At 34.2% G+C, this 10,656-nt stretch overlaps 1 protein-coding gene across 1 annotated transcript; it reads left to right on the forward strand.

Moving 5' to 3' along the window:
* Positions 1 to 1,693: 1,693 nt before the first annotated feature.
* Positions 1,694 to 7,098, forward strand: LOC107856549 (probable LRR receptor-like serine/threonine-protein kinase At1g63430). The gene is made up of 13 exons (XM_016701544.2): positions 1,694 to 2,347; positions 3,146 to 3,284; positions 3,440 to 3,511; positions 3,601 to 3,744; positions 3,842 to 3,991; positions 4,649 to 4,765; positions 4,921 to 4,985; positions 5,132 to 5,386; positions 5,485 to 5,690; positions 5,803 to 5,935; positions 6,018 to 6,175; positions 6,307 to 6,522; positions 6,630 to 7,098. The coding sequence occupies exons 1-13, from the start codon at positions 2,263 to 2,265 to the stop codon at positions 6,873 to 6,875; spliced, it is 1,986 nt and encodes a 661-aa protein (XP_016557030.1). The 5' UTR covers positions 1,694 to 2,262; the 3' UTR covers positions 6,876 to 7,098.
* Positions 7,099 to 10,656: the final 3,558 nt, after the last annotated feature.

Here is a 10,656-nt window from a genome sequence, read left to right on the forward strand (position 1 = left end):
AAGAAATATAGGGGTAAATCAGTAATTAAAAAAAAAAGGTCTTCGCTAATCCCCATCACATGGTGTGGAAAACTAGCTTTACCTAATTTACTTTTATTCCCTAAAACAATGATTAGCTGTTCCCCAATAACATGATTAGCAATAAAGAAGAATTTTAAGACATTAAAATTTCGGCATCAATTTTAAAATAAGCTTATTCATATTTGATTGCGATTAAAAAAAGATAACTCATCTTATAATTAGTTATATCGCGATTGTAATATTATACATTTTATCTCATTTTGAGGATAGAATAATTAATTCAAAATAATTAATTCGAAGTAACTATTTTTCCACAAAATAGCCCTAATAAAAGCAAAAAAAAATATTCCACTAGTTGCAAAAATAAATAGTTTTGTAGTATGTAAAGGAAAAACAATATCATTGCTTTTTTAAAATCTCTAAATAAAAAAGTTCAAGGAATGATTCCATGTAAACATTTATTCTTCTCCATGAAAACTAACATTTCATAATTGACTATTCTCACACTCCAAACATCTTGAGATTCACATGAAATTAATTTTGTAATTTCTATAAATTCACATGAATAAACTTTAAAAGACAAGACAAGAACCATTTGTCAAACTAGTATATAGTGGAACTTGAAAGTAATAAGTATTTAGGTCTTGAATTTGAGCTTTAGATAGTGGTAACATTAAATTTTTTACTATCGAATTTTACAATATAAAGAAATAAATATATAAAGAAATCGAAGAGATTTCAATATCTATTGCACATTTTTAATCGTGTATAAATATATATATATTTTTTTTTATCAAAAAAGATTCATATAAAATCACTCGATCCTAACTGATTGAACCCCTAATTAGATCATATAAAATCACTTGATACTACCTGATTTGAAACCCTAACTAGATTCACATGAATCACTCGATTGATCCCTTAACCAGATTCATATAAATCACTCGATCCTACTCGATTGAAACCTTAACCAGATTCATATCGATTGATCCCTTAACGAGATTCATACTTCCTCCGTCCAATTTTACCCGTTCCAAATTTTCTAATTTGGTGTTTCATTTTATTTGTCTTTTTTTACTTATCAAGACAAGACAATTTTTTTCTCTCCATATTTTACCCTTTGCATTAATTACTCTTTCTTTAAATTAAAATGTAAACATTATTTAATAGGGGTACTATAGTAAACTAATCATGCTATTTATTATTTTTCTTAATAGCTGTGCCATCCTAATTTGGGACAATTAAAATGGGACGAACGAAGTATAAATCACTCGATTGAAACCTTAACCACATTCACATAAGTCACTCGATCCTATCCAATTGAACCGTTAACTCTATTATGAAGTCACACTTGTTAGTGAGTACTCAACTCCATATATTGACTCAATATGAGATTTTGGACTTTCGAGTATGAATTTTAATTTAATCAAATTTTAATACAGATACTATACATTGAATATAATTTATTTCTTTCCAGAAAAAAAAATACATGCAATTGTATTTATGGGAAAATATTTAAAAGTTGATTACAATCAAAGTCATGCCATTATATATGAAGAATTAATTTCACAGCTACCGACTTTGAGGATATTTGGAAACCAAAAGAAGCCATGCCAGTAAAGGCCCACACTTCCTTTAGTCCGCCTCTCCTTCTTATCACTAATAATAATCTACTATTATCTACTTCTCCATTTTTCTCTTTAATAAAAATAATAATTTTTGCTCTCCCTTTTTATTTTTATTTTTATTTTTATCATATAGTTTTTTAATCATTTTTGTTCACCAAAATTCTTCTTCTTTGGCTCATAAAACTGTCACCAAATCAATCTTTGAATCCAAAATTCATTTCTTTTCTTGCATTTTTAACCAAGTTGGTGACACTTAATAGTAGTTTGTACTCAATGGGGTTGTTACAAATTTAGATTCTTGCATTCACTCTTAAGCTTTCTTCTGTTTTCTTTATTGTTGTTTGTCTTTCTCTCCACCTTCATTTCTAAAAAAGACTACTTTATCTTTATTTAGCTTTTCTATGTTTGTTTGTTTTCATCTGTTATTAAATTCACCGTCTTGGGTCTTTTCCTGTTTTTTCTTTCAGTTTTGAATCTTTTGCTTTGTGGGGTTTTCTTATTTTGTTGATTCTTGAAGTTCTTGGGAACTGTTACTTCAGATGGGGTTCTTTCAGTTGTGGGGTTTTGTAGAACTTTAGTTGAGTACTTGAGTGTGTTTCTTGTAGTAAAAAAGATGAGAACTTGTGTTGTGTTGAGAGTTTTAGTTACTGTTGGACTACTTTTTATTGTGATCTGTGATGCTTTTCCAGCAAATGAAGGTGTGTACTATTAATTTAAGCTCAGATCTTAGTTTTTTGATTGATCATTTCGTGTTACAATGCAAGGTGTTATGCAATGTTGTTTAGGAAAGATCTTGTATCTTCTTGTTTTTGAGATACTTGCTGCATTTTGCTGTCATATATACATCTTTTCGTGGATTCTTGAAGCTCTTGGAAACTGTTTGTGCAGATGGGGTTCTTTTAGTTCTGGGATTTTGTAGAACTTTAGTTGTGTACTTGAGAGTGTTTAATTGTACTTGAGAGTGTTTAATTTCTCGTGGTGAGGAAAAGAAGATGAGAACTTGTGTTTTATTGAGAGTTTTAGTTAGTGTTGGACTACTATTTGTTGTGATCTGTGATGCTTTTCCATCAAATGAAGGTGTGTGCTAACAACTCAAGCTCAGATCTTGATGTAGTTATTGTTTTAAAATTTCAAATTTTTGTGTTTTAGTTGATCATATTATATAGTGTTATAATGCAAGGTGTTGTGTAATGTTGTTTAGGAAAGATCTTGTACTTTCTTGTTTTTGAGTTACTTGCTGCATTTTGCTGTCATATTTTCTTGCTACCATGCTTCAAATTCTTTTCTTTTCTGTCGAGCCGATGGTCGAGACAGCCTCTCTACCTCGCAAAGGTAGGAGTAAGGTCTACATCCTACCCTACTGCAGATCCACTTGTGGGATTAGACTGGCTGTGTTGTTGTTGTTGTAGATACTTGTTGCATTCTATAAGAGTGTAATTCAAAGATTAGGTAGTTTGTTCTGATTGGAACTGATTTGGGGACTATTTGTGATACAGTTTATGCTCTCAATACTTTCAAGGAAGCTATATATGAAGACCCTCATCTGGTTTTGTCAAATTGGAATGCCTTAGATTCAGCTCCTTGTGGTTGGGCTGGAATCTTTTGTTCTATGGCTCAAGATCATGTCATAAAAATGTTAGTTATTGTCTTCAATTTTTATGTCCTATGCATCGATAGGTTGTTTGATTAATGATTTTTCTCAACTAAAATGCAATCTAGTGGATTTTTTATGGACTCAAGTCTAGTGTAAATGAGCCTCTAATTCACATTTCCACTGGTTCGTGTGACAGTAACATTTCTGGCGCTTCGTTGAAGGGATTTCTTTCACCCAACTTGCATCTACTCTCCTCTTTGCAAGAACTGTAAGTTATTTTAATAGATTTATAACAATACATAGTTCTGATTGTTCGTTTGAGTGGTTTGTAGAAGCTTATGTAATGGCACTATGCAGAATTTTGCATGGAAATCTGCTAATTGGTACAATTCCTAAGGAGATTGGCCTGTTGAAAAACCTGAAGGTCTTGGATTTGGGTGCTAATCAGTTAACAGGACCAATTCCTCCCCAACTTGGCAATTTGGCAAACATTATGAAAATGTTAGTCGAACTCGAATTTAGTAGGTTTATTTGTACTTGCCTTTATCAGTCTTTGTTGAAGCTCCCTTACTTTTCTAACTTGAATGTGTCTCTGCAGAAACTTACAATCTAATGGATTAATGGGGAAATTGCCTGCTGAGCTTGGTAATTTGAAATACCTTGAGGAACTTCGGTTGGACAGGAACAAACTCCAAGGACTAGTGCCTGCTAATAATGGATCAGATTTTACCTCCAGTGTTCATGGAATGTGAGTGAATTAGCTACTTCTTGTACTTTTTCTTTTTCCTTTTGAATTTTCTGGTATGTGGAATGGGAGTAGCACATGATTCTCTGTTTACTTGCAAATATTGTTAGTCTTTCTTAGAGCATTTCCGTCTAAGCCCTCTAGTTTTGTGAGAGACATTTCAAGATTGAGTGACCAAAGAACCTAATTTTCTGATCTTCTGATTACGCCAGTCAATTATCTGGTATGATGATGACAGAGTTCAAGAAGTGGTGCTCACAGATTGAAGTTTATTCTTTCTGTCAGCATTGTTTGATAAGTGCTACCTGCAGATTGACACGCATTGATGTTTTACTTGAATCTAGTGTAGCATATTCAGTGTCAGCATAGAAATATCACATATTTCACGTGTGGGGAGTGGGGACTAATCAGTGTTGTTTGATGGGAGCATGGGAGAATTGGAAGACTCCAATGGAGTGTGTTTTTGCCATAACCTTTAATATTTGACAATGAGAGCCATGTTACAGCATACACAATGCATGTTTCAAAGTTTAACGATGATGTTCTTGGAAATGATCTGTATTTCTCTGAAGAAAAATGAGTTAGAACTGTTTGGTGTAGCCTTATGTCCATCACGTGTATCTTTATCTAACAATTGGTTTCTTATTTTCGTTTCTTTAGGTATGCCTCTGGTGCCAGCCCTATGGGTTTTTGTCGCACATCCCAGCTCAAGGTTGCTGATTTCTCGTTCAACTTTCTTATTGGAAGCATTCCAAAGTGTTTGGGTTACCTTCCAAAGTCAGTTCTTAACTCTGCGCCACGATTCTTGTTTTACCTTATCTTCTCTTTTCCTGACAGTCTGTTATTTTCATTGCTGTAAATGTGATGCTCTACAAGTGTCGTTTCTCTTACATTTTCTGTTTCTTAATGCCTGTTATTTTGTGTTTCCATAGATCTAGCTTTCAAGGGAACTGCCTTCAGCACAAAGATCCGAAGCAGCGCGCTGCTGCTCTATGTGGTAAGAAATGCTACTCGAGCTTTACGATGAAGCCAGTAAACATCTAGGAAAATTGATTTCTCAACCTTTTTCTTTTAACAGTTACAGTCAAAAAGGTATATTTATTATAGTAAGACTGAACTGGTTGTTTTGACATCACATTATAGGTGGTACTCCACCTCCCACTAACCATGCATCAGCAATCAAGAACAAGCACCCTGTTGCAGAGCCGAGACATCAGGCTGCTTCATCTTCTTCCAAGCCCACTTGGCTTGTGGCTTTAGAAGTGGTAACAGCAGTTATGGTGGGATCTCTCTTCATCGTGGGTCTTGTGACCGGCCTTCAGAAGCTTAAGAATAAGTCCTCCATCATACCTTGGAAGAAATCAGGAAGTGACAAAGATCATATGACAATTTATGTAGGTTAGTAGTACTATCATGCACTTGAACTTTGTTTTTGTAGTACTTTCAAAAGCATTGAGCCAAATATCGTTTCTGTTTACTGATGATATTCTTTTTAGATACCGGTATGCTGAAAGATGTCGTAAGATACAGCAGACAAGAACTTGAGGTAGCTTGTGAAGACTTCAGCAACATCATTGGATCTTCACCAGATAGCGTAGTTTACAAAGGAACCATGAAAGGTGGACCTGAAATCGCTGTAATTTCTCTTTGCGTCAAAGAAGATCACTGGACAGCCTATCTTGAACTTTATTTTCAGAAAGAGGTGAGACTTGATTCTTTCTTCATCACCACTATTTAGCTCTCATATGCAATGGAAAAGATCCAAAAGTTTGCATCTTAAGTTCCATGCTCTAACTTCTGTTTATTTACCTTAGGTGGCAGAATTGGCCAGAATAAATCACGAGAATGCTGGGAAACTTCTAGGATATTGCAGAGAGAGTAGTCCCTTTACGAGGATGTTGGTGTTTGAATATGCATCTAATGGGACATTATATGAACACCTTCATTGTGAGTAAAGTGGATTAGTTTTTCTGGTGCACTTCAGTATATGTTTTCAAGGCGAATTCCTGACTCTTTAAATGTATCATAGATGGGGAAGGATGCCAACTATCTTGGACACGCCGGATGAAAATAGTTATTGGCATCGCTAAGGGACTGACGTATTTCCATTCAGAACTTGACCCTCCATTTACTATATCAGAACTAAATTCAAATTCTGTATATCTCACAGAGGATTTTTCTCCTAAGGTAAAACAAAAGACCATTATATATCATGACGTACAAAACAGTGCTAAACGCGTACCCATTATGCTCTTAAGCAGTCACAAGAACTTGGGCATTTATAATTGTCTTCTCAAAGCTCATTTTATTTGGTGCAGCTTGTTGATTTTGAAAGTTGGAAGTCGATAATTTCCAGATCAGAAAAGAACTCCGGTGCTATCAGTAGTGAAGGAGCCATATGTGTCCTTCCAAATACTCTAGAGAGCCGTCATCTTGACGTCCAGGGTAACATTTATGCATTTGGAGTATTGCTACTGGAAATAATCAGTGGGAGGCCTCCATATTGCAAAGATAAAGGGTGCTTAATAGATTGGGTAAGCATTTCTTTTCAAGCGAAAAGTTTTTAAATGTTATGGACTTCCGCGGTAGAACAAGTTTGTAAACGCGTTGGCAGAACCTGAATTTGACCTTTTACATGCAGGCTAAGGAATTCCTTGAAGTGCCTGAGGTATTATCCTGCGTGGTTGATCCGGAGTTGAAACATTTCAAACAGGAAGACCTCAAGGTGATATGTGAGGTGATCAACCTTTGCATCCACCCGAGTACTAGTAGGAGGACTTCCATGAAGGACCTGTGTGCTATCTTGGAGAGCAACATCGACACTTCTATCACTGCGGAGCTCAAGGCATCTTCTTTGGCGTGGGCTGAGCTTGCGCTTTCATCCTAACTGACTGAAAGCTAACAGTATATATATCAGAAATATGTAGTTGTCTACCCCTTTCACCCTTTTTTGACCTCTCGGTTTTCGTTCCCAATGTGTTCTGGAGTGATGGTTGGTTGATTTCATGTAAATGTTGAGTCTCTAGGAAAAAGTAGAGTTGTAAGAGATTCTACTGTTGATTCTTTGTAAGCAAGTGGTGCTTTATTAAAATGAATGAGTGTTCATAGTGTGATGAGGCACCATATGACAGAAAAATTACCACATTTTTTAAGTTTAAAAATGTACTGCTTTGGGGTCGTTTGGTTGGGAAAGAGAGTTATCTCGGGTTTAATTATCCCACCATGAAGGGATAATTGTGGGATAAATAATTCATGTACTAGCTAATACGTCACACCAAACATCAAACATGAGATAATATAGTCCTTCATTTTAGAAACTGTTCATTTTACATCAAACGGAAATGAAACTAGTCATTTTACATCAAATGATTCCCAAGAGCCTCGGCTCAAAATGAATTGTTTTATTTTGAAACTATTCATCTCTTATATACCTTACATCAAACGATTCCGAAGAGTCTCGGCTCAAAATGAATCTTGGGTTGAACTCAACTTTAAAAGAAGTAAAAATGACATAAATATCAACCTTTGGGTTGAACTCAACTTTAAAAGAAGTAAAAATGACATAAATATCAACCTTTGGGTTGAACTCAACTTTAAAAGAAGTATAAATAACATAAATATCAACTTTTTTGGAAGTAATTATACTCTCTCCCATTTTTTTAACTACTTTACTCTCTCCCTATTAATACACATAACATAGCCGACATAGACATAGCATTCTGTGTCTATGTTGAGATTTTTATAATATGTTTAAGAAGTTGAAATTTTTATAATATGTTTAAGAAGTTGAAATTTTTCATAATATTGAAAACATAAGTTGTGTATTTGTGTAGTTTTTAGTTAAAAGAAATGTAATGAATGGAAGGAAGTCCACTTAACCTAAGGGCCATTTGCCTTTTTATTTTTTGGGCTTAATATATACTAGAGTTAAACCCAATTAATGTAGTTGAGCCCAACCATCTAACGAGTCTCAAAGGATCTTGGGTGTAAACTCAATTCCAAAAGAAATGTGATAATGGAATGAAGCCCACTTAACACAAGGGCCATTGGGTGTAAACCCAATTCCAAAAGAAATGTGATAATGGAATGAAGCCCACTTAAGACATGGGCCATGTGCCCTCTTATTTCTTGGGCTTAGTATACTTGAATCGAGTCCAATTTACATAGTCGAGTCCAACCACCTAACAAGTCTCAACTCAAAATGGATTTTGGGTGTAGCTTAACCTCAAACAAATCGTAATGATGGAACAAAGCCCACTTAACATAAGGGCCATTTGCCTTCTTATTTCTATGGCTTAATATACTTGAATCGAGTCCAATTTACATAGTCGAGCCCAACCACCTAACGAGTCTCAACTCAAAATAGATCTTAGATATAATTTAACCTCAAACAAATCGTAATGATGGATCAGAGCCCACTTAACATAAGGGCCATTTGCCTTCTTATTTCTTGGGCTTAATGTACTTGAATGGAGTCCAATTTACATAGTTTAGCTTAACCACCTAACGAGTCTCAACTCAAAATGGATCTTGGGCATAATTCAACCTTCAAATAAATCGTAATGATGGAACGAAGACCACATAACGTAAGGGCCATTTGCCTTCTTATTTCTATGGCTTAATATACTTGAATCGAGTCCAATTTACATAGTCGAGCCCAACCACCTAACGAGTCTCAACTCAAAATAGATCTTAGATATAATTTAACCTCAAACAAATCGTAATGATGGATCAGAGCCCACTTAACATAAGGGCCATTTGCCTTCTTATTTCTTGGGCTTAATGTACTTGAATGGAGTCCAATTTACATAGTTTAGCTTAACCACCTAACGAGTCTCAACTCAAAATGGATCTTGGGCATAATTCAACCTTCAAATAAATCGTAATGATGGAACGAAGACCACATAACGTAAGGGCCATTTGCCTTCTTAGTTCTTGAGCTCAGTATAGTCGAGCCCAACCACCCAACGAGTCTCAACTCAAAATCGTCTTCGTAAATTTGGTTAGTGCTGATGAAATCTATGTTCTAATTGTTATTTGGATTCTACTTAAATATGGTCAATTAACATTTATTAAATAAAGATAAGTCTTGCAGATTCTGTTGACCATGCTTCAGAAGATTAACATTAATTCAATATTTATATGGTAGTTACCTTGATCTCGAGTATCCAGCCTTATATAACACCTTTCTGATAGTTTTTAGAGCTTTTATGTTATTATATTAATTGGTTTGATTTTTGCAAAAAAGGCCTTACATTCATGCTTACAAAAAGATGAATGAATTCAGGATGTCTCAAAGAATTGTTCGACAAATTTTATTGGTGTTATGTTTACTTTTTTGTTATAATAATGAGGTACAAGGAGAAAAAAAAACTATCTAAATTGGAGGACATCAAGTTGGAGAAAAAATTAAAACTTTTGAATAAGCCAGCAATCAAAATCGTTAAGGTACTTGTTTTTCTTCATTGCAAATCTCACGAGATATTTATCAGGGGAAAAATTTCTCTTTCGCATGGATTATTTTTGGTATATACGTTCTATCTCCTTTTTTAATTTTATTTTTATTTATTTTTAGATTTTAAAATTGTTGTGTTTGAAAATTGAACCCTCTACATTATTAGTAATCTTTACAGTTTTTTTTTTTTTTTCTCTTTATATACATTTTATCTTGCAAATTTGCAGACAAAAGGCATAACAATGGAGGAGATAAAACCAATTTCAACTTTTCAAATTCGAATGTCAACAATTTTGGAAAAAGATATTGAATACTCCCTTTCTTGCAAATTATTTGTCGTGTTTCTCTTTTATACGTCTCATTATTTGTTGTGATTTTCTTTTATACGGCCCATAGAAAAACATTAATTATGCGTTTTTTAATATACTATATTATACCCTCATTTATGTGTTAAAATATAACTATCATATTACCGACGCGATGCACGGAAAATTTTTGGGAAAACAAAATCATAGAAGTCGTTATTTAATTGATTATATCGAAACTTTTATTATTTTATGAATTGTGGATAAAATCATTTGATTCGATACCATTTATAAGGCCAGTAGGAAAGAAAAATGATTTTCTCCATCTTAGATTGTTGTAAGATTTTGTGTTGTTTACATGCAATAATTTCAGAAGGTCAAACCCATCGATAGGACCTCAAACTTGTCCTGAAAATTCACTTAAACCCCTCAACTAAGGCTTGTACCTATCAGACCCCTCAAGTGTTAAAATTGATACCTATTAGGCACAAAATGCTGAGTTGGCAAGGAGAGTGTGTTACACTCTCCTTGAGCGCGTGAACAGTATATTAAATAATATTTTACCTTTTTTAATTAAAAAACTTATATTAAATTATTTTATTAATATGATTTTTAATTATTATAATTTTTTAATAAAAAGAATTAAAAAAAAGCCCCCCCCCCCCCAATCATCTTCTTCACCCCCTCCCCCTCTTATCGTCTTTTTCGCAACCCCCGCCCTCATTTATCATCTTCTTCACAACCCTCCGTCATCAGCGTCTTCCTTTGCAAACCACGACCTCAATCATGAGAACTTACAACCACAAATCAAACCATGAAATTTACCAGTAGTAGAATTAGAAGAAAAGTCAAATAAAGAAGAAGTTGAAGGCTTCATTTTTTTCCAATTGAGAGAGAGCTATATACAC

The sequence above is a fragment of the Capsicum annuum genome, chromosome 1 (assembly GCF_002878395.1).
Source record: "Capsicum annuum cultivar UCD-10X-F1 chromosome 1, UCD10Xv1.1, whole genome shotgun sequence".
Classification (NCBI taxonomy): Eukaryota; Viridiplantae; Streptophyta; class Magnoliopsida; order Solanales; family Solanaceae; genus Capsicum; species Capsicum annuum.

Excerpts from the sequence above, each read along its gene's own strand:
- LOC107856549 (XM_016701544.2), top strand. The coding sequence starts at position 2,263 with ATGAGAACTTGTGTTGTGTTGAGAGTTTTAGTTACTGTTGGACTACTT. Across the intron at positions 2,348-3,145 it reads TGCTTTTCCAGCAAATGAAG|TTTATGCTCTCAATACTTTC; the intron begins GTGTGTACTATT and ends TTTGTGATACAG. Across the intron at positions 5,387-5,484 it reads TCATATGACAATTTATGTAG|ATACCGGTATGCTGAAAGAT; the intron begins GTTAGTAGTACT and ends TATTCTTTTTAG.